Below are 23858 nucleotides of genomic sequence, written 5' to 3' on the forward strand. Positions count from 1 at the left end.
CTGAAGTTATGCGTCTTATAGAAAATTATTGTCTAGGCGAACGTTTAAATCGATTTTTTGAACGTATAGACCGATTTTTTAGAAAGATCGGTTTGAAAAATTATTTTGTTCATACGTGATCTACCGACTAGGCGAGGGCCTAAGCGGATGTACACTGATTTTTAGAACACTGTCTAATTCTATAGCAGCTCAAAATAGATAAACAGAGTGATGATCATGGGATAAAATTTAACCAATTCGAATAATCAATCCGGTTAGAATGGAAACCGAGGGACAATACATCACGTAAACCAAAACGACATACTATTACGATGTCGTTTAACCAGAGTCGCATAAGAATTTGACGGTTTTACCCTCAAAACCAGCCGTCGTGAATCGTCGTCGTCCCTCGCTCTCGATTCAAAATTCGGAAAAACCCGATCGCCGCCTCCACCATGAGCTCCGTGACGGTTCTCGAAGATGACAATCACGCTCCTCAAGGTTCCAATTCCATCTTTACTCATCTTCCATCGGATTTTGCAATTCATTTGGAATTGACTTGCTTGCGAGCTCAATTAGGGTTTCGTTAGATTAGCGTTAGGGATTTCGCTAACACAGTTGTGAAAATTGTGATGGCAGAGGTTCCGATTCGTAAAGGAAAAGGGAAAGCGGCGAGCGTTGTGATGAGCAGCGAACAGAGGAGGAAACTTGCGGATATAAGCAACTTGAACACAGAAGAGACGCATCAGCAACAGAATCTGCTCTCCTCTTCCAAGGATTATCCTGAAAAGCTCCAAAAGGCATATTCCCTTTTTCACTTTCATCTTTTTGTTGTAATCGTGGCGGTTAAGTGTTTTGCTGATTTGGTTTGCTTTATTGATTTTTTTTTTTTTTTTTTTTTGCAGGAAAACATGACATTGATGAAAGCTCTAGCTCACAGAAAGTAACCATCTTGTTTTTTCTTTACAGTGTGTTGGCTTGTGAGTTTGATATTTGTATTTTTGTTTTGTGTTGTGGCTTCAGTAAGATAATCGAGCTGAGCGGTGTTGAGTTTCAGAAACTGAAGATCAACTTACGGAAAGTGCAGGAGAATAATATGCATCTTGCACAGGCGAACACTCATATGTTGGCGGTGGGGACTCCCAATCTTTTCTATAAGCTTCAGTTTCTTGAGATGATTGTGAGAGTCTTTGTAACTCTTTATGATTAAAGTATGGGTCTTTTTTTTTCGTGGCAGGAACTCAATACAAACAGAGACAGAGTATGTTTTTTTCTTGAACTCTGAAGTTGCTCAAAACGAGGCTTTGACAATTTCTTCGTTCAAATGACATTGTGTATGTACGTTTTCAGCTGAAGCTGCTTCAGCATGAACTTGGCTGCAAGAATGTATTACTCGGGGTTAGGAAGAAAATGCAGCTTGAGGCAAGTCATCTACTCATTCTGTATATTCCCATTGGTTATAGTTATAAACTCATTCATCTGATTTCGTTCAGGAGCAAGAACCTCCATGTACTCATCACCCCTCGAAACATAAGGTGCTTACTTGATAAGATAATTGTTTTCACGCTATTTGGCTTTGTCAAGGTTCCATCAAACGTTTCTGATGGGGATTGCAAACCCTTTCAGGGGGTTGATATGAATCAGAAATACACCAAGAGAAAGCGAACGTCAAGGATAAAAGGTTATCTGTTTTTTTTTTTATTTACAGCTTCAGAAACCCTTTTGGCATACTTATCCTATATCCTTTCATTTTCAGCTTCAGAAAGCTCTATCGTTAAAGAGAACGCAAACACTAAAAGGTTCAAATCTGCTTCATGTGTAATCCATGTTTTCTTAGAAAGCTTTTGGCAGTCAAACAAACCTGAATTGGTATTGTTTCATTTGTAGGAAAGTTTCTGGAGTCAGAGATACTACTGTTATCCCCGAACTGACCTGTCAGACTGAAGGTGACATTGAAAAGGGGGTTGTCTCTCAAGGGGCAAACCAAAATGTTGGCAATACTATCAACAAGAAGTTTGTTCTTGATGCAGCCAACCCCGTAAAGGCCAGTGTGCGTAGCAAGAGGTTCTTATATTCAGTCCCGAGAATCACATTTTTCATATATCTTCCAAAACAATGGGAAGACAATAGTATCTTATTTGGGGTTTAATTAGTTTGTCTGGTTGTTTTGTCATAGGCAATGCTTACGAAGGACATCTGCAAGGTTTGCTGTTCAAGAAACTGAACAAACGGAAACACTAATTGTGATGGATAATGCCAAAGAAACTAAAGAAATAGCAAGGTTAGTTACTTAGTTAGTAGTTTTTGTAAACTATGAATTGACAAATAGCGTATTGGACTGACACTGTCTCCGTTTCGAGCAGGCTCTCATTGAGAAGACGGTCTGCTCGGTTAAGGCCCGAAGAAGCTGAACCATGTAAAAGCTTCCATGTGAGGGGCGAAGTCAGGAAGACGACCAAGAGGAGAAGGTTTGTTAGCTTAACTTCCTATTTACAAGTAATAGCCTGTATGGATATCACTAAAAACGATGCAGTAGAGGTCACTAATTTCTTGTATAACTGGGCAGAGTCTCTTCAAGACAACAGTCTTCAATGTTTGATTTCCAAGAACCGGAAGTGACCGAAACCTTGAATGCTGATGATGCAGGGTTTGTTGAAACATACCGTTTTAGTTTGTTCTTTACCACGTTGATTGACAGCATTGTGTTAGCTAAACCCACTTGCGTTTTCAGAAACTTAGTAAGCGAAGGATCAAGTTCCGAAGCTGTAGAAGAACCATCTGAAAGCAGACATGACACAAAAAATACAAACGGGAAACGCAGGTTTGTTAAGTGACTGTTGAACTTCATGCACTTCCGCTGACGAGTTTAGAGTCTCAGTGATGTAATGTGATTGTTATCTTTCTGGTGTTTCTCGCCAGAGTCTCGACGAGAATGCAATCAACAAAGGGTAAATCTCAGACAGCTTCAGACACCAATGGAGCCATCAAAGATATAGTGACAGAGTGTGATCTGTTACCATCAACGGCGTCTCAGGGGGACTTAGAAAGAGAATCAAAAAACAAGTCTAGAGCTGAAGAAGCCGAAGGAATAATGAGAAGAACATCTGTGGCAAGAAGGCCATCAAGACATGCAGCAGAGAAAGTCCAATCATACAGAGAAGTCTCACTAAAAGTGAAAATGCGGCGAAACTTCTAAAGTTGTTAAGAAGCTTACTTATAGTGCGGCAAAAAACACTTTTTACTTTTCTTGTTTCACCGATATTTTAGATGATTATGTGTGCTCTAATTTCTCTCTACATATACGTTTCTTATCCTGCTATATAAAGATCACGTAGAATATATATAGAAACAAATTTCAAAAAGAAGACTACAAAAATGTTTACTAAAAATAAGATAAAGAACAAAATATCATAACCATTTTCTCCTATTTTTGCTTGTTGAATGTCAATCGCTAACAATAAAAGAGAAGGAGTTTTCAGTATGAAAACGTGTATAAATAACACCAAGATGGAGAAATATATCTTTACAATAAAAAGGGAAGTTTCGTTCCCAAAAAAAAAAAATGAATAATCTCTTCATCTTTTTGATTCTTTTTAGTCTATGCATCGAGCATACAATAGGAGGAGAAATTAAACTCGTGCTCGTGAACGAATTGCACAATAAAGTCCTGGCGATACGTTGTAAATCCAAAAACGACAACCTTGGCGACCATGATTTGCGCGTTGGCCAGAGCAAGCGTTTCGAATTCAGCGATAACGTTTGGAAAACTACGCTATTTTGGTGTAATATGTGGCAAGCACCTAGTTATAGGGTTCACCAAAGGTTTGATGCATACAGGTCTAAGTGGAAACGACACTTGGATCCAACGTACTTTTGGATAGCAAGAGAGGATGGGGTCTACTTTAGAGAAGACGAACTCTATGGTTATAAACCTCCGGTGAAAAGATATGATTGGAATCATACGGCACCTTGATCAGAAAGATGGCCTATTCTTTTTTCATGCAGGTGTATGCTTGCATTGTTTGATGAAAAATTACACATTTGCATCTATGTTTTTGTTGTGGTTCAATAAAACTGACCTATACATCTCACAATAGAAATCAGAATCAGATGTGTGGTTAGTTTTTTTCTTTTCAGATCTATGGTGTGTATATATTTTTATCTGATATATAAAAATGATATTAATCATGATATTGTATATTTAGTTTAGAGGTTTTGTTATTGACAGAAATTAAATATTACGTTTAATCAAAATCAAATATGGTGAGGGGAAAAATTTTATAGGTGAAAAGCGTTGAGAATTTTCAATTCTGCTAAAGAGGAATAATATCTCAAACAAGGATTGAGAGAAATGAGAGATTGAAAACTGAGGCACTATGAAATAACATATTTTCAATCAAAACTGAGAATCTGTTGGTCATTAATTTTATTTATTCTTAAAAGAGTTTACCTTATTACAAGATATGAAACGTCTTATACAATCCAGAACAAAATATCCTCTTTTTTTTCATAATCAAAGATTCTATCATATTTAGTTCTGTTACATGCCACAAATAACCATAAGAAATACTTTTTGGTCAATGTTTCCTTGTTTGGTTAATCAGTCATTCCACATGCTGTGTCAACTTTTTTTTGATACAAATAATGAAATAAAGAATGTAAAAAATGTACTTCATGAACAAAAACGTGAAATATAAATACACAACATATATGTACAGTTTTGAAACGTAAACCACGAATATATCCAATAGATTTAGGCTTGATAAAAAAAAAATTCCTATAGATTTAGTCTATCTCCCAAGTCTCAGATATAGCAGACAAAAAAAAAAGAACAATCTCTTGATAATTGCGATATTCTGAGGCATATGTCATCAGCTTAAGCAATGGTTTCCATAAATGAGAAAGTAAAGCCATGATAAGCAACCAGTTGGAAAACAACAAACTCCTAAAGATTCGTAACTTCGTTGTGACAACGGAGACGACGAGAAGATTGTGAAAATCGGCGAAGCGTACGAGTTTACATTAGGTGATAACAAAATCGGAACGGCGCGTTACTCGTGTAAAATGGACAGGGTCCTAATTTTTAACATCAACAAGTGTTTGTGGCATATGAAGATTCGTGGGGGCAAAGCTCGTGAATCATTGCTAGATGTAATCTATTTTTCTCCCATGAGAAATATGTGTGGGATGGTCCTCATCACATCCTGAAAAACTAGGGCTTATATTCTTTGCTGATATATATTAAATAATGTTCACTCTCTGAATATTTTTAATTGTAAAACTCAAATGGTGTCTCCTTTGGAAATGGGAATAAGATTAATCATTGAATGAATGGTACTTTTCAAAAGAATCCCTTTCTTATTAAAGGAGGAGCATTGATAGAAATAAACCTTGGCCTCATGTGTTTATTACATTGGTGCCATTTCCTAGGTGTCATCACCACATGCATTCTCACTTACTTTTTAAAAAAACCCTTTATGAACTAGAAAAATTACAAACAAATGACATTGGTCATTACATTATACTATATGATTTCGGATTACATTTACACTTGATTACATTTTGAATTCAAAAAAAAAACGGGGATCTAAATAAGGCAGCATATTAACTCCTTCCTAAGAGAGATTTTATGGTATGTTCGAAAATTTGGAAGTGTTTCATTTAGATAAGGCAACAAAATAAGTGTCTCATCTAAAGTCATGTACGCTTTAGTACAATTTTCGTAATTTTAAACGTGGTACAACTAAGTTCTTTAACCTGTATCAGTACTTGGTACATCTAAAGTTCATATCAAAAATCATAAAACTAATATTGCAACAAGCAAACTATGTTAGACACAAAACTAATATAGAATTGTTTATCATAATGTTCATATCATAACCTATACGAATATTCATATCAAATCGTTTTATGATATTTTCGATTCAATTCATCACTTAGTGCTTCAAAAATATTAACATAGCACCGGCCACAATTCAATTTTGGAAACACCATTGAATTGTGTACGTAATCAAGGAAACAAAATTCAAAGAATTGAAAAACTTACCTTAATCGATAGGGGAATATTTCTGAAATATTTTTTGCGTGACCATCACTGATTTTCCTTATCTATTTCACGTCCAGGCATCACACAATTTATAAATCAGGCAACTGGTATACGGTATTAATTTCTCATCATTTTAATAATGTTTTTAAATTCTCTAGATGATCTCTTTGCTATTGCTCATAATAGGATTGCAAACGAAGACTTCTGAAGGCATTATTGACAGCAGTTATTTTGTCTCTATTTTTAATTTTCTTTTGTTTTTTTATACATTGTTTCTTTTATATTTTATTAGACTATTGCTTATGTTTTATTTAATATTATATTTATAATTTACCCGCATGCAAACAAATATACAATTTAATTTTAATGGCCATCGCATATAAATTTATATTGACATACTAAAATTCTTAGCTATAATCCGTACTTTCCTACATATATTTTTCTTACTATAACTTTAACTTTTATTATGTCTACATATTAAAAGTTATAATACTTTAATAATCTCCTCGCTTCGCGCAGGGCGCGGGTTATCACCTAGTAGGAACTATAAGAAGATAAGAATCACTAGATAATGTTTTAAGAGATACAACCACTATTGAGATGTTTTTGAGTCATATATGATTTGATTAGGTAGATCAGCTTTCATCAGCTTACTAAATGCATGCAAATCATCATCTCCATGATTGATTTAAAATTATTAATTGATTTATAAATACAAATCGTGTAATAACTAATCTTATATTTTGTTTTCAGCCAATCACTTTTGACTCTTTCCCATTGATTAGATTCGGTGTCGTTTTACTTCTTTTCTAGACGAATGGATTTTAATTACCTTTGATAAAATGTTTAACGTTCTCTTTGGTCTTCCAATATTGAAGTGTTAGCTAGCATATTGTTGATATTTTCTGCAAAAGAATATATACTCCTTCTGTTTCTTAAAGAATGTCAATTTAGATTTTTTTTCAAAAAATGTCGTTTTAGATTTCCAATACAATTTTTACTTATTTTCAACTGAATATTAATTATAAAATGCATTGATCTAATAAATAAATTTATTTATCTCAAATATTATTGGTCAATTAGATGTAATCAATGAAACATAAATACATTTCAATCATTTTTTTAATATGTGTAAAAAGTGTATAAATGACACTTATAATGAAACGGAATGAGTAATATATATGGTCCATTTAAAATCGCAGGTGATTAAGTCTTCGAAAACGCGGAGTTGAATCAGGAATGGTTGAGTGACTTTGAGCATATCTTCTTTTAGCAAAACAAGTAAAGCAATAAAATGCTATGTTCCATAATATTCTGTCAGTAACATGCATGTGCATTGGGTTTCCCTTCTTTTTTTTTTGCAATATTGATTATAGTATGTTCTAATAAAAGCTAGTGGTGGTATTGCCATACGAAACAAGACATAGCGGCATTTGGCATGTATTTATTGATACGTTTGCTTTGGATCATCATTTAAGTCTCCTAATAGATGGCTCCGCAATCTTTGCATGGGGCCTTCGAATTCGGATAAAGCAAATTGAATATTAAATATTAAAAGAAAATTAATTAGTAAAAAAAATTTAAAGAAAATCAAGAGATACAATACAAGTACAACAAAACCAAACGAAGACAGTCGTATGGAATCTCCACAGCAGAGAACCCTTTATTTTCGAGGAAAGTTCGAGTACGACAAGCACATGTCTACAACAAGTTATTTAAAAACCGGTACATTTTATATCATCGAGAATATCATGGTTTCTTTGAGAATATCATGGGGCGTCATAATTATGCTTCATGATCTTCACCATAATTCTACTTTACAACCAATGCCATATTGCACTTTCTTTTGGTTCTCTATATATGACTGTAATCAGATGCTATATGATATTTCAGAACGTCACGAAAATCACAACCAAAAATCTCTATACAGATTGGGTAAAGACTAATTATTGGAGTTTATTTTACGACAACTCAACGTGTTTCACGTTCTAGATATGTCCCACTTCTATAAATAAGGTGAACAAGGTGTCACCACCCTACACAACATAACATATTGTAATAACTCTCGTTTTTCTCTCCTTGAAATACTGCGAGAAATATGGATTCGATCAAGATTCATCCAGATCACTCATTCCTCGAGGTTCTTCTCTCAAATTCATAATATGATTGTATATATTATGTTTACATAGATGTATTCATGCACCTTCTATATGTATTTCTTTATGTATGACATGCAGATGTGATTATAAGACTGAGAACGAGTCGAGTAGCGGCGATGAAGAGAGAAGTAGCAAATACTCTTTTGTGAGTGCTCTATGTATGAGCGGAGGAGAGGGAGCCAACAGCTACTCGACAAATTCTCTTCTTCAGGTTTTTCCTTCCCTCTACAGATACAAAATTTAATGCTTTATGTAGATGGTGGTTGATCAATAAATTTAGACTCGCATTGGGTGATTCGGTTTAATTGTTGTTTATAATACAATTTGCTGGATTATGACTACATTTTTTCTTTTATACAAAATTATTTTGGTTATATGTTATGTTTGTAGAAAAATATAAACGAAATAATTACTAAAATCAGTATCAGTTAATTTAATTTTTATGATATAGTATAATTTTTTTAAAATTGTTGTTTTGTGCATAAATAATGATGGTGATTAAATGATTAGCCTTACAAAATTTTCTGGTTTAGTTCTAAAATTTGGTCTAGGCGGTGCTTAATCGGCAAATCGGACGTGAAGGAAACAATTTTTCAAACTGTTTTATTAAATAATCGGTCTAGGCCCGTCTAAAACATAATATTGCTCTATAAGGCGTTTAACCACCGCCTAAAACATTGGTTTTACTAAACATTATATCCGATACGGTTGTAAACATTTAATTTCAATACTGCTTCATAATTTACGATTTATCTTTGGTTTGATTTCATATAATTTTTAGAATATCCTCAGTACCACAACTCGTTACTTTACACTATAAACTGGACACATATTAATTAATGTAGGCCATGTATGAACAAGATGGGTACCAATCATTCAAGTATAAATGGATCCTTGAATATGGCCTTAAATTCAATTATACACCTGTTAGGCTGTTACAAAGGAAACCAGTTAGAATCCCCCTTTATTATTTTTATAAAGTCACATCATTTTTGTTTTTATTATATTGCTCAACTTTTTCTTAACTCATTCAAAAAATTCCGTGTTTTAAGAGAAGAGCGTTAGCAAAGGCTAAGCCAGTTTTGGTTAAGAACATAAAGGAGCTGATGATGGACTTGAACTTTCCTAAATACATTAAAGTAGCTGATTTGGGCTGCTCTTCAGGACAGAACACGTTCTTGGCAATGTCTGAAATCATCAATACAATCAATGTGTTCTGTCAAAAGTGGAACCAAAACCCACCAGAAATAGATTGTTGTCTAAACGATCTCCCTAATAACGATTTTAACACGACATTCAAACTCATACATTCCTTCAAAGAGAAGAACTTCACAAGTAAAGTACCATACTTCGTTTCTGGAGTACCAGGTTCCTTCTACTCGAGGCTCTTCCCTCGTAAGAGTCTCCATTTAGTACATTCCTCTTATGGCCTCCATTGGCTCTCTAAGGTATGGCTTCATTATAAAGAAACTGATTATTCTGTATCGAAATTTTGCTATAATGTTGGAACTATTTGATTGTAAGGTTCCTGAAGGACTTGAAAAGAACAAAATGAGTGTGTACATCACAGCTTCAAGTCCCCTAAGTGCATACAAGGCTTACTTAAAACAATTCCAAAGAGATTTCACAACATTTTTGAAACTGCGTTCTGAAGAAATGGTTTCTAATGGACGTATGGTTCTCACTTTCATTGGTAGAAACAATATGGATAATCCATTGCATAGAGATTGTTGTCACTTTTGGACATTATTATCCAAATCTCTTCATGACCTAGTCATCGAGGTATATATCAAAATAAAATAAAAACGTTCTTTTTTTGTCTTTCCATATTTTGAATATATGTTCAAACACTGGTTTCACATATATCTACTTTTTTTTCGTAGGGTCTTGTGAGTGCTTCGATGGTAGATTCGTTCTACATGCCTTTTTATGATCCTAGCAAAGAAGAAGTTAAAGAAATAGTAGGGAAAGAGGGTTCCTTTGAAATCAAAGATTTAGAGGCACATGAATATGATCTTGGCCATTGTAACCAAGACCAGTCAAAGAGAAGTAAGTCAGGGCAAAATGAAGCCGTTTATATAAGAGCGGTGAGCGAACCATTGCTCGTGGCTCACTTTGGAAATGCCATTATCAATAGATTGTTTGGCAAGTTCGCACATCATGTGTCTCAACATGCTGGTTGCAGAAACAAAACGACCGTTAGTCTAGTTGTTTCATTGACTCGCAAATAACTTTTATTATGTAATAAAGTTTAGTCTTGGCGAGCTATGTGAATGGTTAATATTTTAAAAGTATATCGTCGATCATGCATGAATTCCTGCGTTTAAAGAATATATAAATCATCTAAGTCCATAAAGACATAAATTGAATTTCTAGGCTAATTAAGTTTTCATCTAGATTCTGTAACTAGAGGTTTTCATCTAGATAATTTTTTTTTACACCCATCTAGAGTAGATAAACAGACCTATCTCTGTGCATCAACATGGTTCAAGAGTTTGATCTTTTACCATCAAGGGTATCTAAGGGGGATCATGAAAGAGAATCAAAGAACAAGCCTAGAGCTGAAAAAAATGAAGGAATATGAGAAGAACATATGTGGGAAGCCCATCAAGACATGCAGCAGAGAAAGGCCAATCATAAAAGAAGTCTCACTTAAAGTGAAGATGCGGCGAAACGGCTGAATCTCCAGCATTCTCTTGGCCTCTTATGTTCTTAATATTCAAAATTGTTGTTCCGAAGCTTACTTCATGCTTTTGTATACCAATTCTATGTTATCTTTGACGTTCCCCTTCTACTTAACCGATTGTGTAAGTTACAAATCTACAATTTTGTATTTTGTCAAACCAAATTATAGAATCTGGTTTGTCAAATTAAGCAGAAATGGTTAAGTCTTGCTGGTCAAATTAGACTAAATACACTTCCAAAATAAGATTAAAAGATTAGATAAATATTGTTGGTCAAAGTTATATTATAAAGATAAAGATAAGAAGAAACTGAAATAAGAAATAGAATAATTATTTTACCATTTTCATCAATTTTTGTTGCAGAATATCATTTGGTAACAATAAGAAAGGAGGAATCTCAGCGTGAAAATGTGTATGAATACCATCTAAGATGGATATATATATATATATATATAATCTCTTTACAAAAAGTTAAAGAGAGGTTTGGTTTCAGAAAAAAACAAAATGAAAAATCTCATCATCTTTTTCATTCTTCTTAGTAGATGCATCGGACAGATAGTAGACGAAAAAGAAACTCTCGTTCTCACGAACGAGCTGAACAACAAAATCCTCGCAATACATTGTAAATCCAAGGACGACGACCTTGGTGACCATTATTTGGCCGTCGGCCAAAGCCAAGAATATAAATTCAGGGATAATCTTTGGCACACGACGCTCTTCTGGTGTCATATGGGGCAAGGACCTGATTATAAGATTCAACAAGTGTTTGAGGCATACAGATCTACGTGGAGTAAGTATGTGGGATACACCTATTGGATAGGAAGAGAGGATGGGATCTACTTTAGACAAGACCCCCATGGTTTACCTTTGGTGAAAAGATATGATTGGAATCTTACGGCCTATTAATACTCTTTCATGCAGGTGTATGATTGCATTGTTTGATGAAGATTATAAACTTTAATATCTGTTTTTGGTTGTTGTTGTTGTGGTTCAATTAAAATTGACCTACAAATTTCACAATAGAAATCTGAATCAGATGTGTAGTTTGTTTTCATCTATATTGAGTAAGTGTTTTTGTTATAATATATAAAATGATATTATATATGTTGGCTAGAGGTTTTTTTATTACTCAATTTTTCATTTTGCTTAAGTTTGAAGATTCCATATCTACATTCCACCCCTCTCCCCCTCCCACAATAAAACAATTATAATTGATCAAATAACATGGATTTCAATTAAGAATAAAATTTTAACGGTCATTCATTTTTGTTATTTCTTAAATACCATTTTCACGTTATTTCTTAAATACCCATAAGATATATTTTTAATCAAATAACATAAATTTATTTAATTAAGATTAAGAATATGTCGGTCATTAGTTTTCTTTATTTCCTTAAATGATTTTCCTTTCCATAAGATTTGAAAAAGCTTCTACAATACAAAATCTTTTTTTTTCCCTTTCCGAATATCAAAGATTCCTATCCTATATAATCCCATTTTTTTTTCTGAAACACATATAATCCAATTACATTACATAATATAACCATAAGAAATAATTTTAATCAAATAACAGAAATTTTATTTTATTTTATTTTATCGTTTAATGTCTATTTCAGAGTGATGTTGAATAATCTAATTAGATATACTTAATGAGGTCATCTGTCTTTTAATTTCTATTTCAAAGTGATTCATAAAATTTATGTAAATTAACTCATCAAAGTGAAAACCAGTTTTAACTTCTTCTTTTTTTTGTAACACTAAAAAACAGCTTTAACAAAAAGAAAAAAACTAACCAAACTATTTGATGTATGATCACATCATCACACATACACACACACTAAATCGTTATACAGAGTTAAACAACGCATAATGAACTGGAACAAACATATATTACTATATACATTGTCTAAAATTGTACATTTTGTTGCAAATGGTTACTCTCTCTCTATCTCATTGTATTGTGATTAGTTTGCCAAGTTGGAAAAATGGTAGAAGAGAGACAATAACAGAATTACTAAAATTTTAGAGGCTACAAAAAGACAAGTCCAAACATATTCACACACTTAAAAAGCTTTTCTCGTACATTTTTGCTATATATGTGGTGGTGTCTCTCTTTGACTCCTCTCTTTCTATATCACTCACTATTTATGTATCCATCTCTCCACACATCTCTCTCCATCTCACACACATCTTCCTCTTAACACATTAATATAATACATCAGTTTAACATCTTCATAACCAACAACACAACTCCTCTTCTCTTTTCTTGAACATCAGAATAATGGAAGCATTTGAAGAGGCGATAGCGGCCTCAAAAGAGCAAGCATTGATCCTTAAAGGGAAGCGTACAAAGCGACAACGTCCACAGTCTCCTATTCCTTTCTCTGTATCCCCTCCTATAGTTGAAGAAGAAGTATCCAACGTTCTTGATTCCAAGGAAAATGATGTAGCAAACCGCAAAAAAGATGGTGTGATCACGTCTTCATCTTCATCAGCCTCTTGGTCCTCTAACAACAACCCAACATTGAAGGCCGAAGAAGACGAGGAAGATCAAGACATAGCCAATTGTTTGATACTCCTTTCCCAGGGACACTCTTTCCCTCAACACAACCAACAGCTCAAGATACCTCACCAAGAAATAAACAATAATAACACGTATAGATTTAGCAGCAGGAGGTTTCTAGAGACTTCTTCATCAAACGGTGGTGGCAAATCAGGTTACTACGTTTATCAGTGCAAAACATGTGACCGGACCTTCCCTTCTTTTCAGGCTCTAGGCGGCCATAGAGCTAGCCATAAGAAACCTAGAGCCACCTCTTTTTACTCCAACCTTGACGTAAAGAAGAGTATCTACGAAAACGACGCCGCTTCACTCACAAATATTTACAATAACAAGAACAATAACAATAGGTCGCTTGTTGCTTACGGAAAGGCAGGTAACAATAAAGTTCATGAATGTGGAATATGTGGAGCCGAGTTTACGTCAGGACAAGCCTTAGGTGGCCACATGAGACGGCATAGAGGTGCGGTGGTTGTGGCTGCGGCACCAGCTCCCATCGTGACGGTGGCCGCGGCTGCGGCCAACACGGAGTTATCATTGTCTTCCATGTCGTATGATCAAATATCCGAGGGTCAAGATCATCTGGTGATGCCAGAGGCAAAGAAAGCTAAGAAGATGGTCGTGTCACTGGATTTGGATCTGAATCTACCCGCACCGGAAGATGAGAATCGGGTCAACGGGTTGAGCTTGACTTTGAAGCAAAAACACGAACAAGAACAAGAACATCAACAGACAAAACAAAGAGAAGAACAAGTGTCTCTTGTCTTGTCTGCTCCTACTTTGGTGGATTGCTATTACTGATTTATCATGATACTCCACAATCTAAGAACATATTATTTTCTTTTTTGACTTACTAGGAAAGTGATAATTTATTATATATCTAACGTTTTTTTTGTAACCGATTCTTTGCTTCTTTAAATACTTGCGAGATTCTTTCTTCTGTCTTTTTTGTTTTCAGACCAGTATATACTAAAGTATAAATATTGTCTATTGATGTCACGTTCTTTAATGATTTTGATCAGATAAATCTATATTCTATATTCACTTCATCTTTAATTTTTTATCATTTTTTTTCTGTAAGCCAACAATTTGTAAGAGATGGATGCTTCACCAACGTCAAAGTATCTCTCAAGACAGTATTTGCTTTTCAAGATTAGAAGTGTATGCTGTTTTGGTATTTACTGTGAAGACTGCATGCTGTTCAGTTTTTCAACTATTACCACCAATTGATGCCAGAAAACTATGGGCCTCTCTGCTTATGATCTGGCCCATAATTTATTGATTCATAACCCGTTTGGAATCATAAATAGCGTGAAAAAACAGATAAGCGTCCCAACGACCTATACAACACGTCGGAAACTTCTAGAATCACAAATATTAAGAAACGTGTTGACGTGTCACCTAACTAGAACGCCGTCGCGAATCAAAATATCAACGTACCGTCACTATAAACATCTCTCCAACCTCACCTTCGTGCTTCTTCCCTTTCTCTTTACGGTTGCTTCATAACAACGTCTTCGTGAATCGCCTTCCCCCAATTTTCCCCCAATTCAAAACCCTAATTTTCCTAATCTGTTAATTTCACCCAGAATCGGCAAAACCCTAAAATTCTCGAGTTCTTGTTCGCCAATCGATGGGTCGCGGCTCAGCCACGTCGCTAGCTCCCGGGTTTCGTTTCCACCCGACGGACGAGGAGCTCGTTCGCTACTACCTGAAGCGCAAGGTCTGCAACAAACCTTTCAAGCTCGACGCTATCTCCGTCACGGATGTGTACAAATCCGAGCCTTGGGATCTACCAGGTTAGATAATCGAATTTGGTTTAAGCTCAATCTTGAATTAGGTTTTGATTCGATTGGGTTTTGTAGACAAGTCGAAGCTGAAAAGTAGAGACTTGGAGTGGTACTTCTTTAGTATGCTGGATAAGAAGTACAATAATGGATCGAAAACGAATCGTGCGACGGAGAAAGGATACTGGAAGACGACGGGGAAGGATCGGGAGATTCGTAATGGCTCGAGAGCCGTGGGGATGAAGAAGACGCTTGTTTATCACAAGGGGAGAGCTCCACGTGGTGAGAGGACTAATTGGGTTATGCATGAGTATCGTCTTACTGATGAGGAGTTGAAGAGAACTGGTGCCCCACAAGTAAAGATTCCTTTTTTTTTTATTGTGATCTAGAAATTTTATGGATTTGAGTTGTTGACTTTGTTTGAGTCTGTTTGTGTAGGATGCGTTTGTGCTGTGTAGGATATTCCAGAAGAGTGGTACGGGGCCTAAGAATGGGGAGCAGTACGGTGCTCCTTATCTTGAGGAGGAGTGGGAAGAGGATAAAATGACGTTTGTGCCAGAACAAGAGGCTCTTAGTGAAGGGTTGGGTTTTGATGATGATGTTTATCTCGGCATCGACGAGTTTGAAGAGGTTTGTGTATTAAGTAGTAGCTTTAGCTATTTCTTCAACAAGTCTGGAAATTATATCTATTTATGATCTATGCGTAGTGTAAGAGTGTTTAGCGATGCGGTTAGAATAAATGGTGTGGGGTTATAGCATATGCTGAACATGATAACTGTTTAGATTATAGATTAGGGATGTATGTTAGTTAGCTTAGGTTTGAATTTCTACATTATCTTATTGTTAAGATGCATTGATGGCATTTATTTTGTGTGAATGTCGGACTGAATTTGATTTTCTTTCGCAGAAGCCTGATAATCTGGTGGTCTATGATGCTATTCCTGTTGATCCTAATTATTTCCACGGAGAATCAAGCAATAACGTTGAGTCAGGAAACTACTCAGACTCTGGAAACTTCATTCAACCAGGAAACTTTGCTGTTGACTCTGGTGGTTGCTTTGGACAGACAATTGAAACGTTTGGGGAAGATCAGAAGCCTATCATTCGGGACGGTAGCATTCAGCCTTGTTCTCTGTTTCCTAATGAGCAAAATGTTTGTGGTGTGCATGATGAGAACGCGGTGAATCTGGAAACGTCCAACAGTAATGTGTTTGCGGCTGAGAATTGCTACAGCGACATTCCTATTGATGATACCAACTATATGCCTGACGAGTCGTTCATCGACCCTAGCAACAACCTTCCACTCACTGATGGTCTGTACCTGGAAGGGAATGATCTCGGCAATGCTCTACCGGATGATTTTGACTTTGAAGATTATCTTGACTTCTTTGGCGATGAGGACGGTCAGAATTTAACTCTCGATGTTTCTCAATTGTTGGGATCTGAAGATGCGCTTCCTGAACAAGAAGGCGGCCTTGAGCAGATAGTAAGAGTCTTCTTCCTTTTGACTTGCTTTAGTTTTTCTTTATATGTGTAAGTCCTTTCTAACTTACTTTTACGACAGCAGCCTTCCTCTGGCGACTTGGAGAAGGAGGTCGCACAAGGCAAAGAGGCGGTGGAGAAAGATGAAAGTGGCGAAGGATCTACCTCAAAGCATGATGCGGATGTCACGGATTTCGATTCAGGTAACGCTCAGATGTTCATACATTCCTTGTTAAACAAAGCATTTGATGACTGGTTCTAACCCTGTTGAAACTAAATCATGCAGCTTCGAAGTACCCTTTCCTCAAGAAGGCGAGCCAGATGTGTGGAGCAACATCTTCATTTGCTTCCCAGTTCCAAACAAAGGACCGGCTACACGCAGGACAATCTTCAGGTTCGGTTCACGTTACTGCAGGTATAATCAGAATATCAAACATGAATCTAGCAGCGGATATGGGCTGGTCATATGACAAGAACAATAACCTCAACGTAGTCCTTTCTTTCGGCTCGGTCCAACGAGATGATGGGATGAGTTCCTCTGTAAACAAGACAGGAGGAGTTCCAGCGACAAGAGCCATGTTGATCTTCCTTTGCTTATGGATTCTCCTGCTCTCCGTTAGCTTCAAGATAGGAACCATGGTCTCTGCTCGGTGATTAACATCAAAAAGTTGTACCTCGCCCAACTATTTATAGGCTTTACTTTGGCAATGCTTTGCTGCCCCCAATATTTTATCTTTCGTGTAAGGATTTTGTGTAGTTTGAACTCTCTTTACAGTTTCTGGTTTAACTTCCAGAAATAAGAACATAATTATCAATTGGCTTTAAACGTTTCAAACTGGAATTATCAGCAAAATGTAGTTCTTTATTTAAGATGAGGGTGAAAAAAAAAACACATTCATAACAAACAAATTGATTCTGAATCTTTTGTAATAGATAGAAAAAAATAACTTATATCCCCACACTCTCACTCTCAAAAGTAGTATTATAAACCAATGTTGGATTCGAACGTTGAGCATTCTTCAAATGTATGTATTGAGTGGGATCTCTACCTAGCACCCCAGCCCCAGCCTTGCTTTTTCACGGTCCCGTCTTCTCTTTCATCCGCTGCTAACTTCTGTTTTCTAAGCATCTCAACTTCAGCTTCAATGGATTGTCCTGACTCCAATGCTTTCTGCAGTTCTGCTATTTGTGCCTGAGACATTCCATTAGAGAGAGAATTCGCAATTGAGTTGGAGATTTTGGAAAAGAGAGACAAAAGGCGAAAACTTAAGCACACTGTGAAGATAGAAGGAGGCTTTTGTATACCTCAAGTTTAAAGCATCTTGACCTCTCTGAGATAAGTTGACCTTGTACAGATTGGAGTTCCTGCAATAATGTGAAAAGATTGTGAATCTAACACAAAAGGGGGATAACATTTCACTTGAGAGTGTTGAGAGGTACGAACTTGAGATAGTTCAGCGTGGGTGCTATTAACTTCATCTATCTTTTCCCTAAGCTTCGAGTTTTCTACTTGGGTTTCTGCAACAGATGACTCCAGAGTTCTTTTTTCTTCTTTAATGGAATCGATTGTGTTTCTGATATTACTCCCAGAGAAGCTGTTTCCTGTTCCGTTGAGAGTTGGGTTTGCAGGTGGTGGAGGAAAGTCTGAACTATCTGACTTGGCTATGGCATAAGCAGCAGTGACAGAGGCCGCAGCTGCAGCGGCTGCTGGTGACTTGAAGATTTTGGGATGCGAGGATGGTTCTCCGGGCTTTAGTCTCATGACGAATATCTGCGTAAAGAAGACAAGAGTCGAGAATATAATGGATAAGACATATGACTAAGGCATGATTTGTGTAAGCTGTCTATGGGCTTACATCATTGTTATACTTCCCGTTATAGCCGCCAAAAGCTACTAAGATGTTCTCTCCAAATACTGATGCTGAGCACACACTAAGACCCTGCAGTTTACATAATACAGCAATGCATAAAAAGCTCAGACATTAAAGAAATTAAAAAAAAAAAATTGAATTCCGGATTAGTTTATCAACCTCACTAGCAAGTGGATGCCTTGCTCCTACATGTGTTGATGTAGACCAAACCAGCTTCGACATATTTAGAACAAGTGTCTCTAAACAACCTGCACGTGGAAGAAAAGAGTCACAGAGGAGAGATGCATGCGGAGTATTAACTGCAAAAGCCTGTTAGGCGTAATCTTGAGTGCATTTACCGGTACTGTTATCACCACCCCCAACTATAAACCAGTTTTCGTCAATGGTTATTCCTGCGTGTCCTGCCCGAGGAGTTACATCATCTCCCTGAACATGAGGCTGTGACCACTCCATCTGCGACGTATGTAAGATAATTATCAGAAACATGATGAAAATGATAAATAAAATTCCCGAAAAGTGCTTACAGTTTGCAAGTCGAGGATATGAAGATCATTAAAGAAGATAGAATGAGAACAACCACCAAAAATCAAAAGGTAACGATCGGAATGCGTAGCAGCTGTGTGGTCAAATCTGGGAACTGGGCGTGTCTGCCTATCAAACAAGAAAAGTACACACTTAAGATCTAAGACCAGCAAGAAAATAACTGCACTAAAACATAAATAAACATAAATCTAGTTGAATAAACTTACGATGTCTCAACCACATCCCAAGTCATTGTCTCGAGATCAAGAACATGCAGATCATTCAGGAGCCTCCTTTTCTTATCTTCCCCACCAAACACAAAAACTCGGGAACCTACCAGCGTAATGGAATGTCCACCGCGTGATACCTATAAAACAACAAAAGGATTATAACTAGCCGTAACATAAAATGTGTACGGACCAGTTCAGACAACAGTTTCCTTACCGGAACATTCCCGGAGGCATCAACGACTCCACACAGATGCGTTTCCAAATCAATGAACCGCACTGTAAGGAAAAAATTATCAAACTCTATAACACATTACCTTTTCTTCCTTCTTTTGCATCTCACAGAACATCAAGAAAGCAAGAAGCTAACCTGACATGTTATCTGATTGATTCTTGGAGTATCCACCGATCAGGAGAAGCCTGTTTCCCCACTTAATCTGCCAATATTTTTCACAAACTTTTAGTATGAATAAAAAAGTCTCCTGCATGTAAAGGACTAACCATGCGGTGATCTGAAATAGCAGGAAAAGCTTCCCCTAAGCTACCATCACCGTCTCCAGTTATCAGTTTAAAACTATCCCAAGTCAAACTTCTAAGATCAAACACCTGACAAATTGAACAAATCAACACAGATCCATTAAAGAAAAAGATAAAGGAAACAGAGAAATAAACTAACCTGGACATCAGATAAGTATCGGCCGTTACGGCTTCCACCGACAATGTAGAGCTTCTCATCAACAGCCACCGCCGCATGCTGCATTTTCCAGATAATAAGCATAATAAATCTCCAATCAAATCAAACGAATCGATCAAATCCACCTTGTACCGAGCCGATGCTCGTGAGCCAGGAACAGTGAGCGGCGTCCACTCGTCGTGGGGGAGATTCGAATGCCAGTCACCGACGTCTATCTCTTTCCTGATCTCTTCCATTGCCACACGTCACAGCTTCTAAGTCTTCTAATTTTTAGATAAGTTATGAGATGAGCTACGATCTCAATCTGATTTAACGAATTGATATCGAATTAGGAAAATTCATAATCGAGTAGATACGAGATCAGACTAGGGGGGAACAATGCGATCACAATGAGATCTGAACATTAATTAAGAGATAACGGAGAAATAAAGGTACGGAGGTAGACCTAAATGGCGGCGATAGGCAGAGCCGCCGGAGAGAGCGAATGGTATCGGAGCCGGAGAAGGTGAAAGGAATGTGGGAGTGAGATTGAATCATCTTCGAGTATATGATAATTTGGGGGCATTTCCGTAAATTGTATAAGTTTCTGGTACTTTCAGTAATTATTAAATTCAACAAGAACGGGGTGGTTCGGCAAATATCAAAAGCTTACTTGTCAATTAGGTGAATAGCCAAAAGGATCGGTAGTTTTGTATAGATATGAGAAGATAGGGGAACTTTGGGAAATATAAAAAAGTTTTTGTTAATGAGCGTAAATAATGAAAATAAATGAAAGAAGCAAGTGCAATGTAATGGTTGTGTTATTGTAAAATTGTTACAAACAGAAAGAACTCAAGGGCAGCAAAACTGAAATAAAGTTATTAAAAAAAAACAAAGTGAAAATAATACTTCTAAATCCAAACCTGCTTCTCTCCCAAGAGAAAAAAAAAACACATTGTATTATGTCAAGACATGAAACAAGAAGACAACAAAGCTCCTAGAGACAACTCTCTGCCTCATTTGTGATCCCCATCTGAAAGCTTAAGCCTCAACAAATGACCAACAATAAGGAACCTAGATGGACACTTCTTTATTCGGTCTCTCTCTCAGAGGCTGAATCAACTTTCTGTTTTATCATCGTCTCAGCTTGCTGAATTGCTCTCTGTGATCCTGTGATAGTCACTTTCCTGTCCATTTTTTGCCATTTCAAATGTTTAGACATGAGAGGTATTCAACACACTGTTCGGTTATAACTCTGTTAGCTTTTTACCTATCAGTGGTTCCAGACATGAAATCTCCTCGGTCTGATATTTTAATACGAGCACCGGTCATCTGAGTGATTTCCATGATGTTTCTTCCTCCACGACCAAGGACCAAGCCTATATGCTCATCCGACACACCAATTGTCACCGTGCTACCAGCCTCTTCCTGGAATGTATACCAAAAACAAAGCTTAAGAAATGATCAAACGAAAGAAATCATCTCTGAGTGCATTTACATGAACAGGGTTGAACATATATTATGCAAAATTATACACCACACTTCAATATATATTCATAAACAGGGTGGAATATGATGCAAAGAGACTAACCTTTTGGTGGTTTTGATACCTCCCTCCAGAACCGTTGTGTGCGTAGTTAGCCGAATTGTATCCCGCTGTTGCAACAGAAGGAAGCACATACGCATATGGATGACCATGAAAACCAGAGTAGGAAAGACCTAAAATGTCGATTTAAAAGGAACTTACAAGAAAAATAAGCTTAACAATTGACAAGCACCATACACAATACCCAAAGTAAGATAGAAATTCCATGTGAGATGAAAGATACTTAAACCCATTACTACCTAGTTGACATCTGATAATGTACATAGTGTACACCCAAAGAATAGTCCAGAAGTGATCTAAATAAACTTTAATGAGGAAAAAAAAAACTAACTAAGCTAATACTGAGTTGATATACCTGCATACGAATATGGGGAATGTACATTCTGGGAGTAATGATCGTCCTCGGTAAGCTTAGCCAAAATCAAATCAACAGCCCGCATCTGCTCCTCGAAGGTTCCAGACAATGTCACTAGCCTATCACTCAACCCATAGAAGGTATTATCCAGAGGGGATATCTTAATACCAGCTTTAGATTCCTCAATGAATGACCTGTGTCAATAGAAATAAATGTCTTTTAACGGTTGGTGACAGCAGTACTACTGAAGTCAATATTCCTAACGCCAAAAAAAATGCAAAGCCATATTCTAAAAATTAAAGAGAAATTAGACATCCCTAACTAACACTAATACTTCAAACTGAGTCATCTCTACTATCCAGAAAACTCTTTGCATCTGTTATAGGATCTTGACTTGTTTATGTATGGAATGAGCATGGAAACAATGCAAGGACACGACCAGATGCATTCTAGATGTAAGTTGGTGATTTTAGTGTGCTATATAATAAAAGGTGATAAGGGAAACAGAGCATCGAGGCTCTGACAATCTCATAGTATCTTCTGCGACAAATTCAGAACAAAAAAAAAAACTTACTTGATGGTGGCCCCTCCTTTTCCAATAATGCCTCCACAAGAACTGTTAGGAACCACAAGTCTTAGTCTTCTCCTAGGCTCAACATCACTACCCTCTTCAGCATGAAGCTAAACAAACAAATAGAAAAGTCAAAACTGCTCTCGTCATAACAAACTATGTATACATTAGTTAAATGATATACCTCGCTGTGCAATTTATCAAGGATAAGTTCAAGACCATTGACAACTTCTTTAATGGATCCCGATATCATAATAATTCTATCGGTCGTCCCAGGGAAAAACTCTTGGTTACGCGAGAGCTGGATCCGAGCACCGGACTTAGCCTGAAACTCAGTGATGGTGGAGCCTCCTTTCCCAATGACAGAACCAGCCGCCGCATTGGATACAAGAAACCGAATGTGCGTTGGCTTCTCAGCAGAGTCTGCAAAGAGAGAAAAATCATTATAAAGTCAAAGAGAGAAAGAGAGAGAGCATAGAATCCTCATCAGTAGTTGAGCTAAACGTTGAATTGAAAATTCGAAAAAGGCAGAAAAAAAAACAATCTTTACTAAAAAAAAAACATACAACCTCGATTAAAAAAAATATATATGAAGATGAATTTGATCTAACTCAAATCACATAATTATTTGGTTATTTTCCTAAGTATAATTATTTTGCATTCTAAACAAGTTACTAGATTTTCTTCAATAGTCATGTTCGTTTGGTTGCCGCAGTTTTCGGCGTCGGCTTCAATAAAAATAGTTGTTGTTCGTTTCGTAGACGCTGACGCAGTACCGGCGTCAATGAAACGAACAAGAGTTTATTAAAAAAATTGACGCCGGCTGCGTCAACCACCAAATCTACGATGTCAATATCACACGGAAATGCATTATCTTTGCTCAAAAAGAGCAGATCGGATCGGGAATACCATCTTCGGAAGGTTCAGGGGATCTGTTGGTGAGCTCTTCAGGGGGATACGACTCGGTGGACTCCATTGCCGCTGCATAAGATATATAAGAATCGAATCGAATCGAATCGAATCAATCGACATTACCAATACAAAAGGAGATAAGAGTCGTTCGTGGGAATCTGAGATTGAGATAAGAAAATTCAAAGAGTTACCTCTGTTCTCGCACAAATTCGAATCTCCTCCTTACTTCCGTCACCGACACTCTCTCAAGCCTGTGGTTTTCTGAATCTGAGAAGGAGTTAGTCTGCGTCTCTGGACACTTGCTGGATTCCTCGGATTCGTCGTCTTTGTCGCCGAGCGATCTGTGAAGTGAATTGAAGGTTTGGCTCTTTGTGTCTTTCCACTAATCTATTTCTATCCACTTGCTTATTCTATTGTTTTTTTC

At 36.7% G+C, this 23858-nt stretch overlaps 6 protein-coding genes across 13 annotated transcripts; 4 read left to right on the top strand and 2 right to left on the bottom strand.

Annotated features, from left to right (window-relative positions):
* Positions 1 to 187: 187 nt before the first annotated feature.
* On the top strand, positions 188 to 3320 carry LOC103855564 (SHUGOSHIN 2). 2 transcript variants are annotated; one of them, XM_009132564.3, is made up of 15 exons: positions 190 to 480; positions 619 to 779; positions 885 to 922; positions 1003 to 1111; positions 1217 to 1240; positions 1330 to 1401; positions 1473 to 1514; positions 1606 to 1660; positions 1736 to 1778; positions 1867 to 2043; positions 2156 to 2260; positions 2343 to 2447; positions 2546 to 2626; positions 2711 to 2800; positions 2899 to 3320. In XM_009132564.3, the coding sequence occupies exons 1-15, from the start codon at positions 435 to 437 to the stop codon at positions 3173 to 3175; spliced, it is 1425 nt and encodes a 474-aa protein (XP_009130812.1). In that variant the 5' UTR covers positions 190 to 434; the 3' UTR covers positions 3176 to 3320. The 2 variants fall into 2 exon arrangements, with proteins under 2 accessions (XP_033145042.1, XP_009130812.1); XM_033289151.1 differs by having other exon boundaries at positions 188 to 480; positions 1606 to 1778.
* A 647-nt stretch (positions 3321 to 3967) lies between these two features.
* On the top strand, positions 3968 to 10622 carry LOC103855566 (salicylate/benzoate carboxyl methyltransferase). 4 transcript variants are annotated; one of them, XM_009132569.3, is made up of 5 exons: positions 3968 to 8165; positions 8263 to 8395; positions 9237 to 9632; positions 9709 to 9966; positions 10068 to 10622. In XM_009132569.3, the coding sequence occupies exons 2-5, from the start codon at positions 8345 to 8347 to the stop codon at positions 10413 to 10415; spliced, it is 1053 nt and encodes a 350-aa protein (XP_009130817.1). In that variant the 5' UTR covers positions 3968 to 8165; positions 8263 to 8344; the 3' UTR covers positions 10416 to 10622. The 4 variants fall into 4 exon arrangements, with proteins under 4 accessions (XP_009130817.1, XP_033145076.1, XP_009130816.1 ...); XM_033289185.1 differs by having other exon boundaries at positions 3968 to 8395; XM_009132568.3 differs by lacking the exon at positions 3968 to 8165 and having other exon boundaries at positions 8310 to 8395; positions 9242 to 9632.
* A 1289-nt stretch (positions 10623 to 11911) lies between these two features.
* LOC103855568 (zinc finger protein ZAT5) lies at positions 11912 to 14372 on the top strand. Its single transcript, XM_009132571.3, has one exon. It carries the CDS (start codon positions 13150 to 13152, stop codon positions 14227 to 14229), a length of 1080 nt encoding a protein of 359 aa, XP_009130819.1. The 5' UTR covers positions 11912 to 13149; the 3' UTR covers positions 14230 to 14372.
* A 526-nt stretch (positions 14373 to 14898) lies between these two features.
* LOC103855569 (NAC domain-containing protein 78) lies at positions 14899 to 17538 on the top strand. 2 transcript variants are annotated; one of them, XM_009132573.3, is made up of 6 exons: positions 14899 to 15227; positions 15294 to 15571; positions 15654 to 15845; positions 16123 to 16701; positions 16780 to 16900; positions 16984 to 17538. In XM_009132573.3, the coding sequence occupies exons 1-6, from the start codon at positions 15062 to 15064 to the stop codon at positions 17349 to 17351; spliced, it is 1704 nt and encodes a 567-aa protein (XP_009130821.2). In that variant the 5' UTR covers positions 14899 to 15061; the 3' UTR covers positions 17352 to 17538. The 2 variants fall into 2 exon arrangements, with proteins under 2 accessions (XP_009130821.2, XP_009130822.2); XM_009132574.3 differs by having other exon boundaries at positions 14900 to 15227; positions 16783 to 16900.
* Positions 17539 to 20569, bottom strand: LOC103855570 (acyl-CoA-binding domain-containing protein 6). 2 transcript variants are annotated; one of them, XM_009132575.3, is made up of 14 exons: positions 20457 to 20569; positions 20137 to 20315; positions 19994 to 20071; positions 19819 to 19923; positions 19688 to 19754; positions 19535 to 19596; positions 19318 to 19457; positions 19093 to 19219; positions 18907 to 19021; positions 18728 to 18816; positions 18554 to 18637; positions 18142 to 18468; positions 18003 to 18062; positions 17539 to 17889 (listed from the first exon to the last, which is right to left on the bottom strand). In XM_009132575.3, exons 2-14 carry the CDS (start codon positions 20245 to 20247, stop codon positions 17743 to 17745), a joined length of 1512 nt encoding a protein of 503 aa, XP_009130823.1. In that variant the 5' UTR covers positions 20248 to 20315; positions 20457 to 20569; the 3' UTR covers positions 17539 to 17742. The 2 variants fall into 2 exon arrangements, with proteins under 2 accessions (XP_009130823.1, XP_033145040.1); XM_033289149.1 differs by having other exon boundaries at positions 20137 to 20274; positions 20457 to 20522.
* A 224-nt stretch (positions 20570 to 20793) lies between these two features.
* On the bottom strand, positions 20794 to 23854 carry LOC103855571 (protein BTR1). Of its 2 annotated transcripts, none has more exons than XM_009132577.2 (8): positions 23626 to 23854; positions 23432 to 23503; positions 22707 to 22945; positions 22526 to 22632; positions 21952 to 22145; positions 21582 to 21646; positions 21261 to 21418; positions 20794 to 21177 (listed from the first exon to the last, which is right to left on the bottom strand). In XM_009132577.2, exons 2-8 carry the CDS (start codon positions 23496 to 23498, stop codon positions 21081 to 21083), a joined length of 927 nt encoding a protein of 308 aa, XP_009130825.1. In that variant the 5' UTR covers positions 23499 to 23503; positions 23626 to 23854; the 3' UTR covers positions 20794 to 21080. The 2 variants fall into 2 exon arrangements, with proteins under 2 accessions (XP_009130825.1, XP_009130824.1); XM_009132576.2 differs by having other exon boundaries at positions 21582 to 21709; positions 23626 to 23850.
* Between the last annotated feature and the right edge of the window lie 4 nt (positions 23855 to 23858).

The sequence above is a fragment of the Brassica rapa genome, chromosome A03, assembly GCF_000309985.2.
Source record: "Brassica rapa cultivar Chiifu-401-42 chromosome A03, CAAS_Brap_v3.01, whole genome shotgun sequence".
Lineage (NCBI taxonomy): Eukaryota > Viridiplantae > Streptophyta > Magnoliopsida > Brassicales > Brassicaceae > Brassica > Brassica rapa.

Coding starts and splice junctions, on each gene's coding strand:
- LOC103855564 (XM_033289151.1), top strand. CDS start 435: ATGAGCTCCGTGACGGTTCTCGAAGATGACAATCACGCTCCTCAAG. Junction 1,515..1,605: donor ATCACCCCTCGAAACATAAG/GTGCTTACTTGA, acceptor AAACCCTTTCAG/GGGGTTGATATGAATCAGAA. Junction 2,044..2,155: donor GCCAGTGTGCGTAGCAAGAG/GTTCTTATATTC, acceptor GTTTTGTCATAG/GCAATGCTTACGAAGGACAT.
- LOC103855566 (XM_033289185.1), top strand. CDS start 8,252: ATGACATGCAGATGTGATTATAAGACTGAGAACGAGTCGAGTAGCGGC. Junction 8,396..9,236: donor CGACAAATTCTCTTCTTCAG/GTTTTTCCTTCC, acceptor CCGTGTTTTAAG/AGAAGAGCGTTAGCAAAGGC. Junction 9,967..10,067: donor TTCATGACCTAGTCATCGAG/GTATATATCAAA, acceptor TTTTTTTCGTAG/GGTCTTGTGAGTGCTTCGAT.
- LOC103855568 (XM_009132571.3), top strand. CDS start 13,150: ATGGAAGCATTTGAAGAGGCGATAGCGGCCTCAAAAGAGCAAGCATTG.
- LOC103855569 (XM_009132573.3), top strand. CDS start 15,062: ATGGGTCGCGGCTCAGCCACGTCGCTAGCTCCCGGGTTTCGTTTCCAC. Junction 15,572..15,653: donor AGAGAACTGGTGCCCCACAA/GTAAAGATTCCT, acceptor CTGTTTGTGTAG/GATGCGTTTGTGCTGTGTAG. Junction 16,702..16,779: donor AAGGCGGCCTTGAGCAGATA/GTAAGAGTCTTC, acceptor CTTTTACGACAG/CAGCCTTCCTCTGGCGACTT.
- LOC103855570 (XM_009132575.3), bottom strand. CDS start 20,247: ATGGAAGAGATCAGGAAAGAGATAGACGTCGGTGACTGGCATTCGAAT. Junction 18,817..18,906: donor GGGTGGTGATAACAGTACCG/GTAAATGCACTC, acceptor TTCCACGTGCAG/GTTGTTTAGAGACACTTGTT. Junction 18,063..18,141: donor CCCACGCTGAACTATCTCAA/GTTCGTACCTCT, acceptor ACATTATTGCAG/GAACTCCAATCTGTACAAGG.
- LOC103855571 (XM_009132576.2), bottom strand. CDS start 23,498: ATGGAGTCCACCGAGTCGTATCCCCCTGAAGAGCTCACCAACAGATCC. Junction 22,146..22,525: donor AAAGGAGGGGCCACCATCAA/GTAAGTTTTTTT, acceptor CTATTGACACAG/GTCATTCATTGAGGAATCTA. Junction 21,710..21,951: donor TTCCCCATATTCGTATGCAG/GTATATCAACTC, acceptor TCGACATTTTAG/GTCTTTCCTACTCTGGTTTT.